This window comes from Sorex araneus, chromosome 10 (genome assembly GCF_027595985.1).
Source record: "Sorex araneus isolate mSorAra2 chromosome 10, mSorAra2.pri, whole genome shotgun sequence".
Taxonomy (NCBI): domain Eukaryota; kingdom Metazoa; phylum Chordata; class Mammalia; order Eulipotyphla; family Soricidae; genus Sorex; species Sorex araneus.
Window position 1 is genome coordinate 60,781,725 of NC_073311.1, and position 25,175 is coordinate 60,806,899.

General features: G+C 57.2%; 1 protein-coding gene across 1 annotated transcript; it reads right to left on the reverse strand.

The window, feature by feature from the left end:
- Window positions 1–225: 225 nt before the first annotated feature.
- RECQL (RecQ like helicase) lies at window positions 226–25,112 on the reverse strand. Its single transcript, XM_055118251.1, has 15 exons — window positions 25,055–25,112; window positions 22,087–22,134; window positions 17,312–17,509; window positions 15,591–15,770; window positions 13,224–13,330; window positions 12,653–12,851; window positions 10,260–10,426; window positions 9,623–9,704; window positions 5,512–5,660; window positions 4,929–5,046; window positions 3,718–3,856; window positions 3,180–3,271; window positions 1,690–1,909; window positions 979–1,108; window positions 226–396 (listed from the first exon to the last, which is right to left on the reverse strand). Exons 2-15 carry the CDS (start codon window positions 22,100–22,102, stop codon window positions 253–255), a joined length of 1,941 nt encoding a protein of 646 aa, XP_054974226.1. The 5' UTR covers window positions 22,103–22,134; window positions 25,055–25,112; the 3' UTR covers window positions 226–252.
- Window positions 25,113–25,175: the final 63 nt, after the last annotated feature.

The window sequence follows — 25,175 nt, forward strand, 5'->3', positions numbered from 1 at the left end:
CCAACCCGGGTTCAAATCCCAGCATCCCATATGGTCCCCTGAGCACTGCCAGGGGTAATTCCTGAGTGCAGAGCGAGGAGTAACCCCTATGCATTGCTGAGCGTAACTCAAAAAGAAAAATAAAAAAAAAAGGCCTCGATTTTGTCTGTCATCAGCTTCAGAATTAAGTTTCGACATGTAGTCCCTTGTAGGTAAAGAGTGAAACTGTCTAAATTTCGATGGTGGCAGTTCTGTGCCCCTGCCCCGTGAGTCTCACGCACTGACAGTTTTCCTCTTCTTGGCTCCTGTCTGCTTAGGGGGCGGGGCCGGGTCTGCGGCTCTCTTCTGGGAGTTTCCCGAGTGTCCTTCTCTCTTCCTGTCAGCCCCTTCGGGGTGACCCGCATGGGACGGCTCCGTCTGCAGAACGACAGCAGAGTCGTTAGAGGCCCCTACACGTCAGCGCGGGACGGGAGGGAGCGGCCGGGCCTCTGGGGCGGGTTCCCCCGCTGGCCCCGGGACAGTTCCCCACCCCCAGGGCAGCGGGCGCCACCGGCTGTGACAGCCACGAGGGGTCTTCACACTCCACAGGGTGGGGACGCTAGAGGGAAGGGGCTTGGATACAGAGGGCTGGAGTGAGGCTTTGTTTGCAGGGTCCCAGATTCAGGCCCCAGCACCACGTGGGACCCCCCCACCCCCCACCACGGGGTGCGTCTCCCCCCACCAAAATAAAAACCAAAAGGTCCATCCTAAGTCTCCTGCCTGCAGACAACAAAGGCGTGCTCCTTCCCGCCCCTGGAATCGAAGGAGACCGGACTCGGGTTCCGCTGGGTCTAGGGGAGCAGAGGGATGAGCCTCCCCCAGGCCAGATCTCACTGTTTCGGTCTGGCAGTGCCGGGGGTCACACCAGGGCTCTCGACTCGTAAGGCCAGTGCTCTGCCTCTCGGCCACATCCCCCGGAACGCTTTTTGGATGTGCAGGAATTAGAAGGCGGTCACTTACCCGGAGACAGTTCTGTGCTGGCTTCCTTATCTGCATGGTGATCACATGCGCCGTGTTCTGGAGCAGATGAGCTTTGGGTCCGGTTTTCAAATAGGAAATGGTAGCATAGGCCGTGAAACTGTAATCTTCCCTGAAGAAAGAGTGTGGAGAGGTTGTGCGGGAAAGAGGACATTCATTTTAAAAATTCATTCCTAGTTACTCTTTTTTTTTTTCTTTTTGGGTTGCACCTGGAGATGCTCAGGGCTGACTCCTGGCTCTGCACTCAGGAATTACCCCTGGCAGTGCTCTGGGGACCATATGGGATGCTGGGAATCGAACCCGGGTCAGCTGCGTGCAAGGCAAACGCCCTCCCCGCTGTGCTATCGCTCCAGCCCCCTAGTTACTCTTTTTTGTTTGTTTTTTGTTTTTGGGTCACACCCGGCAATGCACAGGGGTTACTCCTGGCTCTTCACTCAGGAATTACCCCTGGCGGTGCTCAGGGGACCATACGGGATGCTGGGATTAGAACCCGGGTCGGCCATGTGCAAGGCAAACACCCTCCCCGCTGTGCTATCGCTCCAGCCCCCTAGTTACTCTTAAGCCTCTCTGGCAGACTTCTGTCGCCAGAGGAAGTCGTTTTCCGCCGTGTGATAGTGCGCGGTGGCCAAGTTGGGGCTGATTTCACGTCTGATGGCCCGGGGGCCCGGGAATGGCCAGAGGGGCCGCACATACCTGAGGTACTGCTGGAGGAGGCCGTGGACGACCACTCTCTCCATGTCTTCCCGCGGGAGCGCGGGAGGGGCCACGCCCGCCACCCGGAGCTTGGGCGGCCCCTTCCCTGTCCAGGCGTCCAGCAGCTTCAGGGGCGTGAGCCTCTCGTTCAGCCCCTCGGCCTGCTGCAGGATCCTGATGAGGTCCCTGCAGTGCTCGGTGATGTCCTTCCTTTCAGGTGCTGCGGCCAGAGAGGGGCGGGCTCACCTGGCCGCCCCCTCGCACCCACACGCCCGCCCGCTGCTCCTCGGGCTCCGAGTAAGAGGGAGGGAGTCCCCAGGGCCCCTGCACGGTGGCAGACGGAAACACCCTGGTGCCCAGAGGGTCGCGGTGTGCCCAAGGAGCAGGTGCCCAGCTGCACCTGCCCTGAGCCAGGCTGCCGGCACCGCTGCAGAAACTCCTCTGGCCCCTGGGTCCTCGGAGAGAATGTCCCGCAGGGACACCCCTGGCTCTGTTTCCGGGAGTCCCACTCCAGTTCTAGAATCACGTCAGCGCAGGAGCACTGATACGCACTGGAAGAGCTTCACTGGCTGGAAAGCTGAGACTACAGCGCCCGAACTCAAGAGGCAGAAGCAGGCCGGCACCCACCAGACCACTCGGGATTCACCACCGTCTCCCGGGCATCAAACCTCACTGAGAGAAGTCAGCGTAGGCCAGGGTGCGGGGACTGAGGGTGGGGCCTGTGCCCTGCAGGTGCTTGACCCGGGCCCGATGCCCTGCACCCCGTACGGGCCCCTAGCGCCCAGCTGGAGGGATTCCTGAGCACAGATCCAGGGAAAAGCCCTCAGCACTGCGGGGTGTGGCCCCAAACGGCAAATACTGTATTTCTAGTCAGAGGACCCGACTGTTTCCCGTCTCACTATTCCCCAAGCCTGCGGTTTGGTGGCAGCCAGCCACCGTGAACGTGCCTCTCCTCCGTGCTCAGTCCTTGCTCAAGGTGGCCGACAGGTTCTTGGGAACAGAGAAACTCGCCAACAGTCCGCGACAACCAGCGCCTGCTCCTCGCCGCAGGCCTCCAGCCCGTCCTCTGCAGCCCGGCCCTCCTCCCCCAGGCTGGCAGTGATGAGGACGTGGCCCACCCCTCCGACAGGGCTGCCCCCAGTCTCTGGGCTGTGGCAAGCCAAGGCCGGCTGTAGAGGGGACAGGCGACAAGCGGCAACCCGGGACCTGCACTGTTCTCCTCACTGGCCCCTGGCCACCTGCTCCAGCTGCCCGCCCTCCCGGCCCTGGGACTGCTGAGGCTGAGTCACCCCTTGCTTAATCTTTGTCCTCTGGGGGCCACGCGCGGCGGTGTCAGGGCCGACTCTGCACTCAGCACTCAGGGCGGCACAGGGGATGCCGCGGGCAAGGCAAGCGCCCTCGGGGCTGTGCGCTGGCTCCGGCGCCCCACGCCTTCCGCTGCGAGCGCCCTCGGGGGTCCTGTCCTACGGCGCACGCCGCAGGGAACTCACCCGTGTCCTTGCAGCAGTTGTCGCACATCCCGTCGCATTCCTCCGAGTCCCACACCTCGTCGAAGTGCTGCGCAATCAGCGCACGGCGACACCTGCAGGAGAGGCCCGTCCGCAGGCGCCCGAGTCCCGCCTGCTGCCCTGACGGCTGGGGGGAGGGCTGCAAGCCCTGCCCCGCCCTCCCGAGTCCCCGCAGGGGGCAGCCCTGAGCACTGAGCCCCGAGCACCCTGCGGCACCAAGCAGCACCAGGCTGCTGGGCCTGAGCCGCAACCCGAGGGCCGAGCACTGCGGGGAGAGACGCGTGTAGGGGCCTCGGAGGAACAGAACAGTACGGCACGAAGGCCAGGGGGCTAGGCGGGACGCCCGTCCAAGGCAGAGCCCAGGCCTGTGCTCCCATGCCCCAGTGCCCGCCTCTCGGGCTGCTGCTCTGACAGGCTTTGGACAGGCTGGCACCTGCAGCCACACCGGCGTCTGCCCCCCGGCAGTGAGCGTGCGGGCAGGGCGGGCAGGGCGGGCTCAGGGCCAGCGGCCGGGGCTGACCTGCGCATGTCCTGGCAGTACGACACCATCTCGTAGAGCTTCTGCTGGCCCACGTTCTCCATGACCACCATGGAGCTGATGCGGAAGAGGTCCCCGAAGCCGTAGTAGAGGATGCAGTCCGCCCTGAGGTCGTCGCGGCCTGCGGGGAGACAGATCTTGGACTTGCTTGAACGAAAAACATTTCAATCAGGCAAAAAAAAAAAAAAAGTATATTTAAGCTGGAAGTAACATCTAAGATCTATCACCTCGGGATTATTTCAGACGGAAGGTAAGTTTGTAACAGTCGTCTTCAAAAAGGAAAATGAGGGTTGGAGCGACAGCACAGCGGGGAGGGTGTTTGCCTTGCATGCAGCCGACCCGGGTTCGATCCCCAGCCTTGCCTATGGTCCCCCAAGCACCGCCAGGAGTAATCCCTGAGCATCACCGGGTGTGACCCAACAGCAAAAAAAAAAAAAAAAAAAAGATGAGTGAGACTTAGAAAGCACTCACTTAATGTGCCCATGGGCTTAATGGCTCCTGGGTGAGATACGACAATCTTGACTCACTTTTGTCTCAGAAACCTTGTTTGGATCATTTTTAGCCGATTATTCATAACAAGCAATACAAAATGAATTATGTCAGTTCTTCTTTGGGGGCGGGGTTTGGTGTTCAGGATGGAAATATTAGCGATATGGTGGTGGGAAGGTGGAATGGTGGTGGGATTGGTGTTTGAATATTAAATGTAATCAAATATTGTGAACAACTTTATAAAAATTAAATTAAATTTAAAAAAAGAGTTGTCCACAGTCATTTATTGCATTTGATGTTTCAATACCAAACCCAGCACCATTGCCCCTTCCCGCTACCTATCCCTAATATTTTCATCCTTTTTTCAAATTTATCATCAAATTTCATCAAATTTATCAAATTTCATCCTTTCTTCAAACTTATTTCTCATTATTTCCCACCCCCACCCAGGCCTGCCCCACTGGCAGATGCTAACTGATTTGCTCTGTATAGCTTGCCGTGAATAGTTGGAGTCTGGGTCTTGTGTGCTAATATATATATATATGAGTCTGCAATTTACATAAATTGCAGAATCATATATATGTACAAAAAAAATCACATATTCTTAGTTTACTCTGCCCTTAAGGTTATGTATTAGTCCTTTCATTGCATTAAATCCTAACTAATCTGAAAAAAGAAAACTGTGCGGCTCTGCGTGCAGGTACCTGCGCGCCCACTCTCCTGGTAGTAGTTCTCCATGGACTTGCTCATTGAGTGGTGAAGGACGAACCTCACGTCCGGCTTGTCAATCCCCATGCCAAACGCCACGGTTGCCACGACCACCTAAGACATGTGAACGGTTTTCGTGGGTTTTCGTTTTTTGAGTGTTTTATCTCAGGGGGTGGGTCACACCCAGCAATGCTCAGGGGCTACCTGGCTCTGCACTAAGGAATTACTCGGGGGGGGACCCTCCGGGACGTGGGGGATCAAACCCAGGTCAGTCGCGTGCAAGGCCAACGCCCTACCCACTGTGCTACAGCCCCCAGCAGTGCTGAGTCCTGAGCGCTGAGTCCTCTCTGGCTAATCTGGACCAAACGGGCAGGTGGGTCAATGTAAGGCCCGGGCCGCCGCATGGAAGATGACCCGGGTCCAGTGGACGCTCAGGGAACCGGACACCGGTGCCAACAACCAAACCCGGGTCAGGCCCATGCAGACACCCGCACCCACCCTCAGTGCTCATGAGCTCCCGGCCCCTCTCAGTGATGACCGTAGGGAGAACCGGATTCCTAGGGCAGAGAGATGCTTCACCTGGACCTCGTTGGCTGCCCATCTTCTGTGAACCCGGCTCTTGTCTTCGGGCTCCATGTTGGCGTGGTAGGCTCCGGCCCGGACCCCCAGCTTCTGCAAACTCATCGTCACCTGCTCCGAGTCCTTCTGGGAGAAGCAATACACGATCCCTGTGGAGAGCCAGGCTGTCAGACGGGCGTTCCCAGGGGTGGTGCCTGCCACACGCGCGGGGTGCCCCGGGCCTGGGGGTGTCAGCCTGGGGCCCAGCTGGCCTCCGCCCTCCCGCCCCGCCTCGCCACACGACAGGGCAGGGGGCTGTGGGAGGGGCTGTGCGCAGGCCAGAAGGAGCCTTGGCGCGCGGAAGGCAAACTGGCTCAGCCCTCAGTGCTCGCTGGGGCCGTGGGCAGCTGCAGGAGCACAGACGGCTGTGGACCGACTCCATCCGACCCTGGACCCTTCACAGCGGGCACTGTGCCCGCCCAGTGCTGCGACTCAGACTCCGCCGAGGCAGTGCTCGTCCCGTCCTTAGTCACAGGAAGTGCAGACCCAGGGAAGGGCCCATCGGTCTAGTGTGCCCTTGACTCGAGGGCGCCGCCCAGCCTCAGGGGCACGCGGGTGTGGACTGTAACCCCGTCTAAGGCGCGACACACACGGTGCCCCCGGGGCCACTCTCTCTAGGCTCACGGTGCCCCGGGGCCACTCTCTCTAGACTCACGGTGCCCCGGGGCCACTCTCTCTAGACTCACGGTGCCCCGGGGCCACTCTCTCTAGACTCACGGTGCCCCGGGGCCACTCTCTCTAGACTCACGGTGCCCCGGGGCCACTCTCTCTAGACTCACGGTGCCCCGGGGCCACTCTCTCTAGACTCACGGTGCCCCGGGGCCACTCTCTCTAGACTCACGGTGCCCCGGGGCCACTCTCTAGACTCACGGTGCCCCGGGGCCACTCTCTCTAGACTCACGTGCCCCGGGGCCACTCTCTCTAGACTCACGGTGCCCGGGGCCACTCTCTCTAGACTCACGGTGCCCCGGGGCCACTCTCTAGACTCACGGTGCCCCGGGGCCACTCTCTCTAGACTCACGGTGCCCCGGGGCCACTCTCTAGACTCACGGTGCCCCGGGGCCACTCTCTCTAGACTCACGTGCCCCGGGGCCACTCTCTCTAGACTCACGGTGCCCGGGGCCACTCTCTCTAGACTCACGGTGCCCCGGGGCCACTCTCTAGACTCACGGTGCCCCGGGGCCACTCTCTCTAGACTCACGTGCCCCGGGGCCACTCTCTCTAGACTCACGGTGCCCGGGGCCACTCTCTCTAGACTCACGGTGCCCCGGGGCCACTCTCTCTAGACTCATGTGCCCCGGGGCCACTCTCTCTAGACTCACGGTGCCCCGAGGCCCACTCTCTCTAGACTCACGGTGCCCCGGGGCCACTCTCTCTAGACTCACGGTGCCCCGGGGCCCTCTCTCTAGACTAACTGTGCCCCGGGCCCTCTCTCTAGACTCACGGTGCCCCAAGGCCACTCTCTCTAGACTCACGGTGCCCCGGGGCCACTCTCTCTAGACTCACGGTGCCCCGAGGCCCACTCTCTCTAGACTCACGGTGCCCCGGGGCCACTCTCTCTAGACTCACGGTGCCCCGGGGCCACTCTCTCTAGACTCACGGTGCCCCGGGGCCACTCTCTCTAGACTCACGGTGCCCCGGGGCCACTCTCTCTAGACTCACGGTGCCCCGGGGCCACTCTCTCTAGACTCACGGTGCCCCGGGGCCCTCTCTCTAGACTAACTGTGCCCCGGGCCCTCTCTCTAGACTCACGGTGCCCCGGGGCCACTCTCTCTAGACTCACGGTGCCCCGGGGCCACTCTCTCTAGACTCACGGTGCCCCAAGGCCACTCTCTCTAGACTCACGGTGCCCCGGGGCCACACTCTAGACTCACGGTGCCCCGGGGCCACTCTCTAGACTCACGGTGCCCCGGGGCCACTCTCTCTAGACTCACGGTGCCCCGGGGCCACTCTCTCTAGACTCACGGTGCCCCGGGGCCACTCTCTCTAGACTCACGGTGCCCCGGGGCCACTCTCTCTAGACTCACGGTGCCCCGGGGCCACTCTCTCTAGACTCACGGTGCCCCGGGGCCACTCTCTCTAGACTCTCGGTGCCCCGGGGCCACTCTCTCTAGACTCTCGGTGCCCCGGGGCCACTCTCTCTAGACTCACGGTGCCCCGGGGCCACTCTCTCTAGACTCACGGTGCCCCGGGGCCACTCTCTCTAGACTCACGGTGCCCCGGGGCCACTCTCTCTAGACTCACGGTGCCCCGGGGCCCACTCTCTCTAGACTCACGGTGCCCCGGGGCCACTCTCTCTAGACTCACGGTGCCCCGGGGCCACTCTCTCTAGACTCACGGTGCCCCGGGGCCACTCTCTCTAGACTCACGGTGCCCCGGGGCCACTCTCTCTAGACTCTCGGTGCCCCGGGGCCACTCTCTCTAGACTCACGGTGCCCCGGGGCCACTCTCTCTAGACTCACGGTGCCCCGGGGCCACTCTCTCTAGACTCACGGTGCCCCGGGGCCACTCTCTCTAGACTCTCGGTGCCCCGGGGCCACTCTCTCTAGACTCACGGTGCCCCGGGGCCACTCTCTCTAGACTCTCGGTGCCCCGGGGCCACTCTCTCTAGACTCACGGTGCCCCGGGGCCACTCTCTCTAGACTCACGGTGCCCCGGGCCCACTCTCTCTAGACTCACGGTGCCCCGGGGCCCTCTCTCTAGACTCACGGTGCCCCGGGGCCACTCTCTCTAGACTCACGGTGCCCCGGGGCCACTCTCTAGACTCTCGGTGCCCCGGGGCCCTCTCTCTAGACTCACGGTGCCCCGGGGCCCACTCTCTCTAGACTCACGGTGCCCCGGGGCCACTCTCTCTAGACTCACGGTGCCCCGGGGCCACTCTCTCTAGACTCTCGGTGCCCCGGGGCCACTCTCTCTAGACTCTCGGTGCCCCGGGGCCCACTCTCTCTAGACTCACGGTGCCCCGGGGCCCTCTCTCTAGACTCACGGTGCCCCGGGGCCACTCTCTCTAGGCTCACGGTGCCCCGGGGCCACTCTCTAGACTCACGGTGCCCCGGGGCCCTCTCTCTAGACTCACGGTGCCCCGGGGCCACTCTCTCTAGACTCACGGTGCCCCGGGGCCACTCTCTAGACTCACGGTGCCCCGGGGCCCTCTCTCTAGACTCACGGTGCCCCGGGGCCCACTCTCTCTAGGCTCACGGTGCCCCGGGGCCACTCTCTCTAGGCTCACGGTGCCCCGGGGCCACTCTCTCTAGGCTCACGGTGCCCCGGGGCCACTCTCTCTAGGCTCACGGTGCCCCGGGGCCACTCTCTCTAGACTCACGGTGCCCCCGGGGCCCACTTTCTCTAGACTCACGGTGCCCCGGGGCCACTCTCTCTAGACTCACGGTGCCCCGGGGCCACTCTCTCTAGACTCACGGTGCCCCGGGGCCCACTTTCTCTAGACTCACGGTGCCCCGGGGCCACTCTCTCTAGACTCACGGTGCCCCGGGGCCACTCTCTCTAGACTCACGGTGCCCCGGGGCCACTCTCTAGACTCACGGTGCCCCGGGGCCACTCTCTCTAGACTCACGTGCCCCGGGGCCACTCTCTCTAGACTCACGGTGCCCGGGGCCACTCTCTCTAGACTCACGGTGCCCCGGGGCCACTCTCTCTAGACTCATGTGCCCCGGGGCCACTCTCTCTAGACTCACGGTGCCCCGGGGCCACTCTCTCTAGACTCACGGTGCCCCGGGGCCACTCTCTCTAGACTCACGGTGCCCCGGGGCCACTCTCTCTAGGCTCACGGTGCCCCGAGGCCCACTCTCTCTAGGCTCACGGTGCCCCGGGGCCCACTCTCTCTAGACTCACGGTGCCCCGGGGCCACTCTCTCTAGACTCACGGTGCCCCGGGGCCACTCTCTCTAGACTCACGGTGCCCTGGGGCCACTCTCTCTAGACTCGCTGAGGCGAGGCCGCACGTCCCCCAGAGTCTGTCCCCGCAGAGCACGGAGCAGCTGGCCTCCACGAGCCGGGCACCCCTGGGTGCTCACGGCGGGGACTCACTGCCCCCGCGGGCGGGGCGCTGCAGGTACCTGACTGGCCTTTGTATCGGCCGTTGATGAGCCTGACCACGTCCTCGATGAAATCTTCCGCGCTGGAGGGTTTCTGCCGAACCTACGGGAAGCGGCGTGACGGGGAGAAGAGGAGCAACGCGGCCCCGCCCCCCCGGCCCCTGCCACACACGCACACGCGTGAACCCCCCACCCCCGCCAGGGACCGGGCCCCTCTGCCCCAGACGGACGGTTCAGTCCCTCCGGGGTGAAGAGGAAAGTGAACAGCGGCTTCCTGGAAGCCGCCTCCCAACATACGAGAAGGGGGAGAAGCAACGAGTCAGGAAAGCTCAGGAGACGCGGGAAAGCTCAGGAGACGCGGGCCGGTGCGCAAGGGGCCCAGGGAGAAGGAAGAAGCTGCCGGGTTGCGTGTGCAAGGCCCAGAGCACTCCCAGGGCGCCTCACTGAGCCCGTGTGACCGCGTCGCCGGGACAAGAGCAGCCGGAGGATGCTCAGAGTCAACCCCACACCGGGACGCGTGTGCGAAGGCACCTGGGTGGGCATCCCTGCGTCCCCGAGGACCCCCCACGGCTGCCCACACCCCCCCCAGCACCCCCCACGGCCCCCGGCCCCGCCTCCCTCTCCCAGGAGCAGCCAGGGGCCGCACGAGGCCACGCACCTCGTAGAAGAGGTTGGGCCGGTTGAACGACGCCGTGAAGGTGAGGCAGTGCTCCACGCAGAGGATCTTCTGGGCGTCCTTGAGGACGTGGTTGGTGGCCGTGGCCGTCAGCCCCATGAGCGTGGTGTCGGGAAACTGCCGCTTTAAGATGCCCAGGGCCTTGTAATCTGGAAGAGACACACGCCGGCCTCTTCCTCCTCCTCTGCCCGCCAGCTGCCCCCCGGCCTCCGCTCCCGTCGGGCACCGCCCTCCTGCCCAGCTGCAGCGGCTGCTCGACCGACGGGGACGGGCCAGCCAGGACCCTCTGACCCGGTTCCTCGGAAACACAGCCCTGGGGGGCACGGGTGGGCCCCCAGCATCCGAGGCACGCCCCACGGCGACTGCCCCCCGCCTGGGTGTTCGTGTCTGTTCCGGCTGACGGGATGGAGACCCCCGCAAACCCGACCGTCCTGGGCCCCCCGCCCTCCTGTCCTGCCCCCCACGCCGCCAGACTCGCTGCCCAGACGGTCTCCCCCTGAGCTCGTGAGCGCTTCCGAGCAAAGGGCAGGCGCGACCAGGAAAACGCAGAAGAGAAGCAAGTGGCAGGGACGGGAGGGGCCTTCGGGTGGGAGAGGAGGTCTTCAGGAGGACTCAGGGCCTCTGGGAAGGGAGACGGACCCCCTGGGCAGAGGAAACGCCCACACCTGGGCCCGGGCCGAGAGGGTAGGGCTCGGGAGGGGGGTCTCGGGGCGGCTCCGGGAGCGGAAGCCAGACTCCCCGAGCGGTGCCCACTGGGTGCTGGACAGAGCAGGAGCCACGGCCTAGACGGACGTGCCGGGCACAGCCAGTGCCGCCTGCTGCCCCCTTGGGCTGGCCAGCAGCAGCGGCCCCGGCGGCTGCAGAGGGGAATCCCGAGGCTGACGTGACAAGTACGGAGCGAACACGGCACAGACAGGCCAGGAGGGGACAGGCAGAAGGCAGGTGACCGTCAGGCGCCTGGTCACCAACTGGCACTTGGGCTGGCGGAAGAGGAAAGCTGAGAGCACTGGCCTGAGAGCACTGGACCAGGCGGGGCGGGGGCTGGAGGTCTGGGGGTCCATCCCACCACAGTGACTGAGCCCCACGGGGCCTCTCGAGTTAGCAAGAAGTGAGGGACCCAGGGCTGGAGCGATAGCACAGCGGGTAGGGCGTTTGCCTTGCATGCGGCCGACCCGGGTTCGATTCCCAGCATCCCATATGGTCCCCTGAGCACCGCCAGAGTTAGTTCCTGAGTGCAGAGCCAAAAGTGACCCCTGTGCATCGCCGGGTGTGACCCAAAAAGCAAATAAATAAATAAATAAATATTTTTTTTTTTAAAAAAAAAAGGAACTGCGGGACCCGAGAGGCAACGAGGGCCACGGAGCCTGCCCTGCGTGGGGACCCCGGCACCCCGTATGCGCCCCCCAGGCATCCAGGACGCTGGGTCCCAGCGCTGGCACCGCCTTCCGGGATCCCCGGGCCTCAGTGGGCGACCCTGCAGGGTCACCACGACGGGCAGGGAAGGGCCGGGGAGCCAGAAGCGAGAGGGGACAGGGCTCTGCGGGGGCCCAGCAGGCCGCCGTCCCGCCTGGACTGGGAGGGGACACTGGCGTTCAGGCAGTGGCCACGCTCCCCCGTCTCACGCTGCCCCGCTGAACCTCCGGCGGTGAGGGCCAAGACACAGCTGCCCGGGACGCGTGCCCCAGGGACAAAGGCCTCGGCTGTTCCTGGACGGGCTCTCGGCACCAGCAAGGGTCCGTTTGCTTTTTGCTTTTTTTTTTCGCTTTTTGGGTCACACCTGGTGGTGCACAGGGGTTACTCCTGGCTCTGCACTCAGGAATGATGGTGCTCAGGGGACCCTAGGGGATGCTGGGAATCGAACCCAGGTCGGCTGAGTGCAAGGCAAACGCCCTGCCGCCGTGCTATTGCTCCAGCCGCCCCCAAGGGTCTGTTTTCTGACTCTAGACTCTGCATTTCTATAGGCCAAGAGGGGAAACATGGAGCCTGAAGCAGCTGCAGGAGACTGGAGCAGCGGGGGGAGCTAGAGACTCATCTGCCATCCACTGAGCGAGAGCAGGAACCACCAACAGCGCAAGAACACTCATCCCCGCGCCAAAGAGCGGTCTGGAAAGAGCTCCGTGCCAGTGGATGTTCAGGTGCAGTGCGTTCTGGCTGCCGTGCTGTCAGACGCTTCTCTCTTTCGTTTAAATTTCAAATCTCATTTTTCTATGGAAGGTGCGAGGCTCTTCCTTGACTGGCCTTCCACCCCGCACGCTGGTCACCTCCGTGATTAACTGTCTGCGTGTGTCCTTCACCGTCGGCCTGGGGAGAGCGGCCCCGCCTTCCGGTTCCACAGACCACCCTCACCCCGGGGAACGGGCTCCCCGTCCCCGTACCGGGTCTGAAGTCGTGTCCCCACTGGCTGCAGCAGTGCACCTCGTCCACGGCGATGCGGCGGAACCTGCGGGCCTCGTAGGCCTTCTCCAGGCGCGACATGAACATCTTGCTCTTGGCGATCTTCTCCGGCGTCACGTAGATCAGCTTGAGCTGGGAGCTCTTGTTCACCATCTCGGCATGAACCCACTTCACGTGCTCCTAGTGAGAGGGAAAGGCGGAGGCCCGGCGGGGTGTGATCCCCGGCATCCCACACGGTCCCCCTAGCACCAACCGCCAGGAGTCATCCCCGGGTGCAGAGCCAGGAGGAACCTGAGCCTCACCGGGTGTGACCCCAAAGCAAAAACGAGCGAACACGAAGGGCAGAGAAACTCTTCGGAGCTCCTTGGCCAGGGGAAAGCGGGCTGAGGGCAGGAGCTCGCTGAAGAGCCCAGCCTGTCCTCCCGGCAGAGCCGTTCGCTGCCCGTGCGCAAGTGTAGAGGCCACTGGACTGTAGCTGAGGCTCATCTCAGATGTGCTCAAATGTGTTCGTTTATCTTACATTAAACTTTTTCAAAAGCCGCAGAAGCATACCTTTGAGCTAGAGGCATTCAACATGGTGGCTGATACTCCTAACTGCTTTAAGACCATCAGCTGATCTTCCATAAGCGATATCAGTGGGCAGATCACAAGTGTGAATCCTAAAGGAGAGGAGAGAGAAAAATCAACCGACAGCAAGTCATCTGAAACAAAATTTTGAGTCCCATTAGAATACAGATGTAAAAGTAGATGTTACCATTCTAATTTTTAGCTTACTTCCATTTTTTTAACAACCAGTATTGGGACTCTCAGTAAAGCCAAACACTGTCCAGTTCTCTCTCTCTCTCTCTCTCTCTCTCTCTCTCTCTCTCTCTCTCTCTCTCTCTCACACACACACACACACACACACACACACACACACATTCTCACACAAGCACACATTATTTCAAGTTTTCCAAAGAGGACACAGCAACCTGAAAATTAGTAATAGTTGCTTTTCTACTTGTCCACTAGATTAATTTATTTTGAAGTCACTGAGCAGCTCATTGGCAAAATGAAGTCCTGCTCCTAGTTTCCCCTTCTCTCCCGGGGAATTGCCCACAGCCACAGCAGAGATTCAAACACTGTCCAAAATCCTGGGTCAGAGCCACCCCCACCCCCACCCCCACCGCCGCCCTGTCAGCTCATCCATTAGCCCAGCTACAGAGACTCACGATGAGATCTCGAACGAGATCAACCAGCCACAGTCATTTCTCAGAGACCCAGCCCGTGGCCGAGAACTCGGAGGCGACCTTGGCGGGGTGCAGGCCAAGTTCCTGCCCTGCCGAAGCCCCGGTAGCTGCTGTGATGCCTCCGGCCGGACTCCTCCTGAGAGAGGTCGGCGGAGATGCCAAACTGCCAAAACTTGCAGGAACCCGGGGGTTTTACTGGCTGAGATCTCTGGGTCTTCTCAGAGCAGGGGTAGGGGGTGGGCTACCTTCCCCCACTTCCCTGTACTTTGAGAAGCCCCTGTGGCCCCACACCCACAGTCCATCACTGCTGGCACACAAGCTCACTGCCCAGTTAAATACATCTGGACTCTCTGGAGCAACATCTCCAAAATCTATAGTACTATCTAACATCCCAGTAGTAACACACCAGCCTGGATGGGAATCTACTGCAGAAGCCAACGAGCTCGACTCACAAGAACATCGCCACAGGAGGCTTAACTTGCAACAACGGCTTAGGAAACCTCAGACAAGGACTTAGTGTCCCCATGGTGAAATATAACAATTGTCACAGATTCTGTCTTACTGAAGTATTTTTTTTTTTTTGGTAATTCCATTAGCCATTTAGCAGTAACAAGCAATAGAAAATAAATTATTGTGGGCCTGCTAGAGGGGCTGGCTTGAGAGGTGGCCAGAAAAATGGGGACGACGGTGGAAGGAAGGTGGCAGTGGTGGTGAAACTGGGGTTGGAATCCTGATCGCCTGTAACAAATCATCAGGAACAACTGTGTAAACCGCACTGTCTAAATAAGGTGGGAAAAATTAAAATTTTTTAAATTAATTATTTAAAAAATCCTATGCAAGGGACTGGAGTGACAGCACAGTGTGTAGGGCACTTGCCTGCCCCGTAGTTAATCCAGATATAATCCCAGCACCACACATGGCCGCCAAGAAAACAAAGCCAGAAATCAGCTCTGAGCATCACTGGGTGCGGTCAAAAAACAAAACAAAACAGAACAGAACAAAGCCTTGGTGGAGCCTTACGTTTCCAAAGTGGGTTCCTTCAGATAACCTGGGCAGTCGCTTTAAAAACACACTGGCACCTTCTTGTTCACGCGCAAACACAGTCGAGACTCTCCCACTTCGAGCAAAGTCTCCAGAACCAACTCGGGGCCCCTCCCTGCCCGTGACTGTCACTCTTTCAGGCAGTGGCCATTTCCCCGCCCACTTCCCAGCAAATCTCACGGCCGCTGGGGCGGAGGGACCCTCCGACATCTGTGGGCCTCGAGGGCACCCACACATGCTCCCCGGGGCTTGGCCAGCACCTGCGGCCACGGCTGACCTCCAGAGAGACGAGGGCAGCCGGATCCTGTCCTCGCCACTTTTCCCTCCCCGTGCGTTTTCCTTGTATCAGGGACCATGTCAAGAATGACTTAAGCCCCGCCCCCCTTAAATCTAATACCCGCTCCCTCCTAAGGGAGCCCTTTAACTAGTGAGGGAGAATAAATCGCAGTGGACATTACAGACGAGAGCACGGCGACTGGTGTCTGAACGTAGGAGCAGGCCACGTCAGCACGTCACCAGGAACGACTTTGGAAGCCACACTGTTTAAATCAAGCCGGTCAACTTTTCTTCAAAATTAAAAATTGATTGTTAAAAATGCTGTGTGAGGGACCGGCGGGATGGCGCCGTGTGTCCCGGGCCTGGCACGCACCATCGTCGCACAGGGCGGGGAGCTGGTAGCACAGGCTCTTTCCCCCGCCCGTGGGCATCACCAGGAAAACCTCCTTCCCCGACATGGTGGCGTTGATGGTTTCGAGCTGCAGCAGCCGGAACTTCTGCAGCTTAAAAACGTTCTGCAGCACATCCTTCACTTGGCCGGACCACGGGAAATCTGGAGGGAGGAAAAGAAGTTCAGGGTTCCAGACTGTTCCGGATTACAGATGGGACGCACGGAACAGGAGAGACTGCAATGATCATAGAGAGGACTGAGGTTGACTGATCGTAGTTGGGACAGATACAAGCCTTTACTACACTAATGTTGAGCCTAGTTTAACTCACTAAAAGAAAGGAAAGGAGGTAGGGAAGGGAAGGTAAGAGAGTGAAGGGGAGGGGAGAGAAGGAGAGGGAAAGGGAAGGGAGAAAGGGAGAAATAGAATGAGGAAGAGGAGAGGAGAGGAGAGGAGAGGAGAGGAGAGGAGAGGAGAGGAGAGGAGAGGAGAGGAGAGGAGAGGAGGGAAAAAAGAAAGAAGAAAGAAGGAAAGAGATAAAGAAAAAAGGAAAGAAGGAAGGAAAAAAGAAAGAGAAAGAAAAGAAGGAAAGAAAGAGAAAGAAAGGAAGAAACAGAGAGGGAAGGAAAGAAGGAAGGAAGGAAGGAAGGAAGGAAGGAAGGAAGGAAGGAAGGAAGGAAAGAAAGAGAGAGAGAGAGAGAGAGAGAGAGAGAGAGAAAGAGAGAAAGAAAGAAAGAGCCCAATTGTATAAAACAGTACATCAGAAAAAAAAATGAGGGGCCAGAGCAATAGTACAGCACAGAGGGCATTTGTTTTGCACGTGGCTGACCCAGGTTCAATCCCCAGAATCCGATAGGGTCTCCCTTATACCACCAGGAGTAATTCCTGAGTGCAGAGCCAGGAGTGACCCCTGAGTATCGCTGGATATGACCCAAAAAGACAATAAATAAATAAATACATGAATAAATAAAAATCTTAGAAAGGAAAGGAAGAAAGAAAGAAAGAAAGAAAGAAAGAAAGAAAGAAAGAAAGAAAGAAAGAAAGAAAGAAAGAAAGAAAGAAAGAAAGAAAGAAAGAAAGAAAGAAGAAAGAAAGAAAAGAAAGAGAGAAAGAGAGAAAAGGAAAGAAAGAGAGAGAGAAAGAAAGAAAGAAAGAAAGAAAGAAAGAAAGAAAGAAAGAAAGAAAGAAAGAAAGAAGAAAGAAAGAAAGAAAGAAAGAGAAAGAAAGAGAAAAAGAAGGAAGGAAGGAAGGAAGGAAGGAAGGAAGGAAGGAAGGAAGGAAGGAAGGAAGGAAGGAAGGAAGGAAGGAAGGAAGGAAGGAAGGAAGGAAGGAAAGAAGGAAGGGAGGGAGGAAGGGAGAAAACACCTGCCAGGTGAGAATGACGCAGAGAGGAGGTAACTCTGGGCCGGGTCTTCTGCTATTCGGTGACCCCAGGGCCACACATGACGGTGCTGGGATGAAACCTGGGGCCTCTCGCATGCGAGTCACGTGACCTATCACGAGCGCTAGTGCCCACGCTCTTTCACGGTCTCATCTTAACTACAACCTTTGCTTAGAAATAAATGTCTTTCCCCCCAAGCAGGGACTAATGTCGCTCTTTGGAAAAACTACTCAGAAAAGGAAGAGTCAGAGCCCGGTCCCAAAGGCCCCCTCCCCTGCGGGCAGCACTGGCCCCGGGAGGCCGAGTCCCGAGGGACGGACACACCTTCCTTACTCCAGGCGGCGGGCGCGGCGTCCCCGCGGCTGCCCTCCCCCGCCTCGCCGGCCTCCAGGCTCTGCCGGATCCTCTGGCTCAGGCTGCTCTTCCTCTGCAGAAGCTCCTGCTGCCTCTCCAGCAGCTCCTGGATCTGGATGTCCACCGCGTGCAGCTCGCTGGTCACCGAGTCCAGCTCCTCGGTGAGCGCTGGGCGGGCGGGACAGGACGCGGTCAGTGAGCAGCTCCCGCCAGCGTGCCACCTCCCCCCGGCCCTCTGGGGTCTCCCAGGTCCCGCCTCATCGGAATCGCTTCCCGGGTTCCTCAAGTGCTTCTACGATTCCTAAGACCATGGTCGGGGGCCAGACCCTGGGGACAGTGTGGGGCGAGGCCCAGCGTCCGCAGCGTCAGGCCTGTTCAGGTGACCCCGGGGTACGTTCGGCCTGGAGGAGCAGGGCACGGGTCAGTGACAGGAGGATGCACGGTCCTCACCCAGCGGGAGGCCGGAGCCCCGCTGTGCTGCTGAGAGTCCGTCTGAACGGCCAAGGGATGCGGCCTCAACTTCTCCTTCTCTCAGATGGAGATAATACCTGTCTTTGCTCGCACTGTCACACACAGTCAGGCGAACGGGCGTGGGGGGCACGCCACGAGAGGGGGTGCTGGAGGAACACGGTATGCATGAAACTGCGCTACCCCCAACAGTATAAACCAGGAAGGGGCAATTCATGATTACTATGTGATTTTGACCTGTGTAAACAAGAAAATTAAAATCACACTTAAAAATACAATATTTTTTTAAAATGCAGCATTTATAGTAGAGGCCTCGGACATATCACTGTGCTTAAAAAAATAAAAAAGAAAAAAAAAGAAGTTGCTGGTGCCGGAGTGGCAGTACAAAGGGCAGAGCACCTGCCTTGCCCGTGGCCAGGCCGAGCTCAATCCCCGACGCCCCATATGGTCCCCTGCGCCCACCAAGAGTGATCTCTGAGCACTGCCAGGTGTGGCCCAAAAGCAAAACCAAAAATAGCTGCCACTGAGCCGACATCCTACCAGCCTCGGGAAGAAATCCCGCAGGGGGCAGCATGACGCGCCAATCGAATTCCAGGCTCACAGGGTCATTGATGAGAAATGACTAATTGGGTGAAATTATCTGGGTGGACCGCAAGGAAGCAAGCCACTAATGGCCAGGTCTCTTGTGCCCTTCCTCCTCACCTGCTCCCCAGGTGGACGCTGCCCCAGGGATGCTAATCTCCCTGACCTGCCCTCCCCACCACCCCTCGGTGCTTCCTCCAAGAAGTCCTGGAGGACGAGGGACAAAAGAGTGACCCAGGAGAAGGCAAGAAACACCGCAGGAGAGATGCAGAGCCGGGGAACAAACGTGGGAGCAAGTCCTGAGAACCAAGTCAGGACGGACAGGATGCGAGAGGCTAAGTTGACTGATACTGGCCGTTTGACGTTCTAAATTTAGTGTGCCACATGGGCCAAGAATGTCATCAATAATTTTTCTTGAGGGGTGGGGGCGTGTTTGGGCCACAGCTGACTATACTCAGGAATCATTTCTGTTTCCGTACTCATGGACCACGTCTAGTGGATTCGGGGGGGGGGGGGGGGGGGCAGAAGGGATGCCGACATCTACAATGAAACGGGGAGCGGTCTTTAAAAGCTCCGTTACAGAAGGCATGAACCTCCAGGAGATGAGACAAGTGCCCGACACAGAAGCACACTGTCAAGTTGCACTCCTGTGACCATGCCACCAAAACTACAGTAAAAATAAATTAAATTTAACAATCAAATCAATGTACGGTATTCACCTGAGAAGTGAGATTAGAAGTGACTGAACGGTCCTTCTTTCTGATTACTCAGATTAGAGAATTCTCCAAGGATTTTTTTCAAAAATTTGACAAAGTCTTTGTCAACATTTTCAAAATTTGTCAAAATTTTCATCCATCCCCAAGTTGCTGTGGGTTGCAGGTAGGCGTGTAAAGTGGTGCCGTCATATGGAAAACAGCACCAAAACATGACACAGACTCGCCAGGGCACCAGCAGGTCCATTTCAAGGTAATGACCCCACTCGGGTATTTGAAATCCACTCAGGAATTTACACACAGTGTTCGTCATTCTCAGTAGCCAGCTGCCCTATGTGAAACCCTGTTCCACTGAGGAGCGGGTAACCAAAGGCGGCCGACACCTACAGTGAAATGGGCAGCAGGCTTTAAAAGCTCCCCTACAGGATGGACAGACGTGCGGGAGGTGAGGCAAGTGCCCGACACACGAGCACACACTGTCAAGCTGCACGCTGATGAGGTGGAACTCTCCAGAAACAGAAAGCAGAACCGTGTTGCCGGAGATGAGGGTAACGGAGGGACAAAGTCACAGTTTGACCACTACGGTTTCGGTCTGAATTGATGAACATATTCTGAGGACCGATCTCGGTGGTTACTGTGCAGTCACCGTGTGACTGGGGATCCGGCGGCTCTCTCTGGCCACCTGCATTCGGTGGTCTCACGGCCGCTTCCCCACCCGGCACGGCCAATGCCAAGGGCAGACGAAGGAGGAAACAGGGCCAGGCTGGTTGGTGATCAGCTGCCGTTCATTCCAGACTCCCCATGCGCCTGTTCCAGTCTCACTAAGCCCCCCATTCCCGTCTCCTCCTGTCTCCTTTGCTCATCTCTCTGTGCTCCCACTCTCCGCCTGGTCTCTCTCTCCTCTCTCCCAACTCCCCAGCCTTGGGGGTAGTACCACACCCCTGCTGGTAGCACAATCAACACAGGAAAGACCTTCTTCCACTCAAGGGCAAAGTACCTCTTAGACATGTTTCTCCTCTCCTTAGTCCAATAATTTAATTAATATCTTAATTAACATCTTAATTCTACTTCTTAATATTAGTTAATTTGTAAGGACACAGTAAGAGGTACATTAAGCTTGTAGGGTGGCTCTCCTGGGGACATCTTGCATATTTTCAAAGATGACACACCACTGGCCAAGCAAGTGAAAACAGAGATAAAGAAATGGGACTACCATAAACTGGGGACATCTTGCTATACACCTCAGGCTCCAGTGCTCAGGCTGGATTAATCTTTCCTAACCCTAGCAGGGTTCTAATCTAGATGTTACTTTTTGGATCGTGATAGAATTTGTCCATGACCATGCTCTTAGCTTATAGTTAAGTATTATGGTGCTTTGGCCTGGCCCATTTTGATGCCAGGGTACCAGGGTAGCTCACAGTTTGCCCTGGGTCCATCCAGTCCCCCATTGGGACCCTGCTTTTAGGGTGCTAGAAAGTAAGGATAACTAAGGCTTAAGTCAAGAGAACAGAGGCCCAGGACTGAATATCATCCGGAGTCAATTAACTCCCAAGTTACAAAAGCATAGCATTACCTGTCTTCCTGTGCCTATACAAAAAGGACATTGCTCTGAATTAACTATGCAAAGAAGAGAAAAGCAGTATTTACAAGTTAACAGAGTCTGATTAGGAGATAAAGGTGACTGACCTGTTGGGGAAACAGAGCACAAAGAAAGGGTTTACAAATAAACAGAGGTGTGGGAGCACTGTGATAGGAGTAACCCAATAAACCTAAGCTCCCTGTGGCAAGGCAGAAAGGACAAACCAATGTCATCCTACAGTTACTACACAACCATGTCAATTCACTTAAAGCCCCTGAATTACGTAGTCAAAATTTAACTGGCAGTTAAAAGTTTCGCACCGCCTGGTCCCCTGTCCCCTGTGGGAGTGACTTCCAGGCCCCAGGAAGGGTGGTCCCCAAATCCCCCAAGCAGTAACAACAAAACTTAAATAATTCCAGTAATACCACACTCCTTGATATCGATCCCAAGAACACACAAGAAAAGAACTTATCTGCATGTATGTATATATGCACACCCATATTTTATCGCAACACTAGTTGCAGTAATCAAGTCCTGGACACACCCCAACCACAAATAAGTGAGTAAAGAAATTCTGGACTGGGGCGGGAGTGCCCACTCCACACGAGAAAGCCGTGGGGTCCTCCCTGGCACTGCACCATCCCACAGCTCCGCTAAAAGCCGAAATCCCTCGAGAAAAAAAATTGTGATATAAAAGCGCAATAAACGGAATGCTACTCAGCTACAGGAAAAGATGAAATCTTGTGTTTTGCTACGTGACGGCTGGAACTAGAGGGTTCAGTGAAGGACGTCAGAAGAAGGAAGACAACTACGGGACAACGTCTGGCGGGATATACAGCAACAGGAGGGAGTGCGTGCGAGTGAACAGGGCACATGCAGGGCAACTCTGTGTGCATGCAGGAGGCCGGAGTTTCAGCCCTGGCCCTCACGGTCCCCTAAGCAACACTGAGTTTCTTCCCAAAACCAAAGAAAGGGAAGATGCAGAGCAACGGGAGAGATCGTGTCCAGTGAAAGCAAACTCTACACGCTGACAAGGGAACTGAGTTTAGGAGAGGGAGAGGGGGGGAGCAGAGGAGAGGGAACGAGGGAACGAGGGTACGCAGGCCAGGGTGAACGGGCTACGAGCAACATCAGGGACCATTGCTGCCAACCAGGTTACCGCAACGACAAAACAGTACAGGACTTCTGAAAGAATTCCATTTTATTATGTACATTTCGCAATGAAAATGGGAAGGCATCATCTCCATGATCAGAACTTTTAAACAAATACATGCAATCATTTTTGATTCGAATTTTTAAGCATTTAAAGTTCACAGCCATACTGAAAAGGAGGAAAAAAGGTGTCCCCCCCCCCCAGAACAGGCAATTAGAACAAACTCCAAAACATAATCATTCCCACTAACCTGAAACCGACGCCATTCTAACATTGACTTGGAAATCCAAATTTCTTTCTAAAAACAGAAAAATCAGAGTGAACCTTTAAAAATACCGAAGATAATGCTCAATCGATGATGTCACTACTAAGTACTAAAAAGTTAGAAAAGTAGATTATATACTTAGTGACTTTCAAATTAGGACTCCCAAGTTTTTCCCATGCTAATTTTTACGGGGAGGCGGGGCGGGGGGAGAAAAATCTGTCAATTTCACAGAAATTCGCAAAGTCAAGTAGATAAAACAGCAGGTACAATGTCAGTAACACTTCATGAGCATCAGCTACTACAAAATGGTATGTTCACAAGAGCCACAAAACTTTGTGGGCCCAGGATGTGGTCCAGTGGTAGAGGACACGACTCAAATGTGTAAAGCCCAGTACCAACCCACGCCCCCCAAATCTATTTTTGGGGGTTAAATAGCCTTAACGCCAAATTATTGTGTGACTTGAACCAAGCTACACACCTTGTTCCCTTCAGCCCTATCTGGAAGACCGGGATAGGTCCCAGATTGGATACTCCAAACATCGCAAATTAGACAACATTCTGCAACACGCAAATTAGACAACATTCTGCAATACATGACATTCTTTTAGAATTTCCACTGGGCTCCTGCTTTTGAGAGTTAGATTCGGGTTTAATCTTAGAGCCAAGAATCGATATCGCAGGGAGGGGTCAGACTTCACAAGGGGAGACCGTGAGGTCGAAAAGGGCCTTATACACGGTTTGTGTGAAGGGCTAAGACAGGTGCAAGTGGAAAGACATCAGGCTTCGGGCGGGAACTTTGCATCACCCCTAGACCCCAGGAGCTCTGAGGTACACACTTCCAACCCCAATGTAGAATGTTCTCCTCACACAGGTTCAGCATCACCTTAGCCTCCTGCAGCCTGGGGCCTGGTACCCTGCGCAGTGAGCGGAAACATGGGCTCGGGCTTTCTGGGTTACTGATTTGCTTATTTTGTCTTTGAAGGGACTTGGAAGTGCCACTCCCAGCTAAGGGCACTTTGGTATGCTTGTCTCTTCCCTGTATCATGTCACTACTTCAAGGAAATGGGAATTCTGCTCTCGATTGCTGGGGTCTCCAGCTGCAGGGCAGAGGGTCAATCTCTCCAACATGTGAATGTTATGCGTTCACATAACCTAGCCGAGTCCTACAACATACAGGCTCGGGCTGCTGAGACTGAAATCAGAGGGTCTCTGGTCCCTTAGGTGATAATTCCATCTTCAACCACTTTCCACTCTATTGCGAACGACCCCTTGGATTATGCCCCTTCAAACAAACAAACGGAAGCTTCTACAGGGCTGGGGTAGAAAGCTCAAGCTGCTGAGCGCAAATTCTGCAAGCAGGTTTGATTCCCCAAGGTCTGCTGGGAGTGAGCACAGAGCCTGGAGTAGTCCCTGAGCTCTGAAGGGTGTGCCCAGCCCCCTCAGCGCCCCCCTACAAACACACATACACACGCATGTGCGCGCACACACACCAAAGCAAACACTACAGAGCTTCTAAGCTCTTTCACCAAATGATGTGGCTTGATAGTAAAAGATCTCTCAACTTCATATGTGTTCGGAAATTAGCGGGCGTCATACACAAACACAAGCTAAAACCCACAGGGGAAGTGCTGGGTCACAGCTAAGTATCGAGGTGCTAACATCCACTTTGAATGGTAAGTCACAAACACCGACACATACATACATACACACACCACACCCCTAGTTAGAAAGAGGTGCAAACATACACTTTGAAGACTACGTCAGTCAGAAACAGACACACAGACACACACACCCCACACACACACCCCTAGTTACTAAGGAGCAAACACACACTTTGAAGGCTAATACACAAACACAGACACACACACCTAGTTAGAGGTGCAAGGACACGCTTTGAAGGCTAAGACACACACAGACACAAACACACACACACCTAGTTACAGAGGTGCAAGCACATGCTATGAATGCTAAGACACACACACACACACCTAGTTACAGAGGTGCAAGCACACGCTTCAAAGGCTAAGACACAGACACACATACACACACACACACACACACACACCTAGTTACAGAGGTGCAAGCACATGCTCTGAAGGCTAAGCCACACACAGACACACACACACACCCCTCGTTACAGAGGTGCAAGCACATGCTTTGAAGGCTAAGACACAGATACACATACACACACACAGAGACACCTAGGTATAGAGGTGCAAACGCACGCCTTGAAGGCTAAGACACACACACAGACACACACACACACATACACACCTAGTTACAGAGGTGCAAGCACACGCTCTGAAGGCTCAGACACACGCAGACACACACAGACACACACACACCTAGTTACAGAGGTGCAAGCACACGCTCTGAAGGCTCAGACACACACAGACACACACACACACACCAAGTTACAGAGGTGCAAGCACACGCTCGGAAGGCTCAGACACACACAGACACACACACCTAGTTACAGAGGAGCAAGCACACGCTCTGAAGGCTCAGACACACGCAGACACACACAGACACACACACCTAGTTACAGAGGAGCAAGCACACGCTCTGAAGGCTCAGACACACGCAGACACACGCCCGCTCCTCCCTGCCCCGAGAGGCTCGCAGCCTCCCGGCCACTGAAGCTGCACAGGCGTGCAGGCCACTCCACGGGCGGGGCCGGCCCCGGGCTCGGTGACCAGCCCCTGCGTGCAAAGGCGGGCAGGGGAAGGGGGGGCGGGCAGGGTAAAGGGGGCGGCGGGAGGGCCCACGAGCCCCTCCGAGGCCGGGCACCGCTGCCCCGCGGTGCACGCCGGATGCAGACAAGGGCTGTCCTGCCTCGCCGCCGCGGGCCCTTCGGAGGCAAGCACGTGTCCCGCAGGGCCTAAGCGCCACGCCCCCTGCCGAGCGGCCCCGACCCCCCACCCCGAGCGCCGGGGTCCGGGCCACTACGCACCGCCTCGCAGCAGCTCTGAGACAAAACTTCCCGCCAGGAGCCGGTCCCGGCGGCCGGGTCCCCCGCATCCACCCTTCCGGGTCGGGCCGCTCGACCAATCACCGGCCCGCCTCTTCGCTGA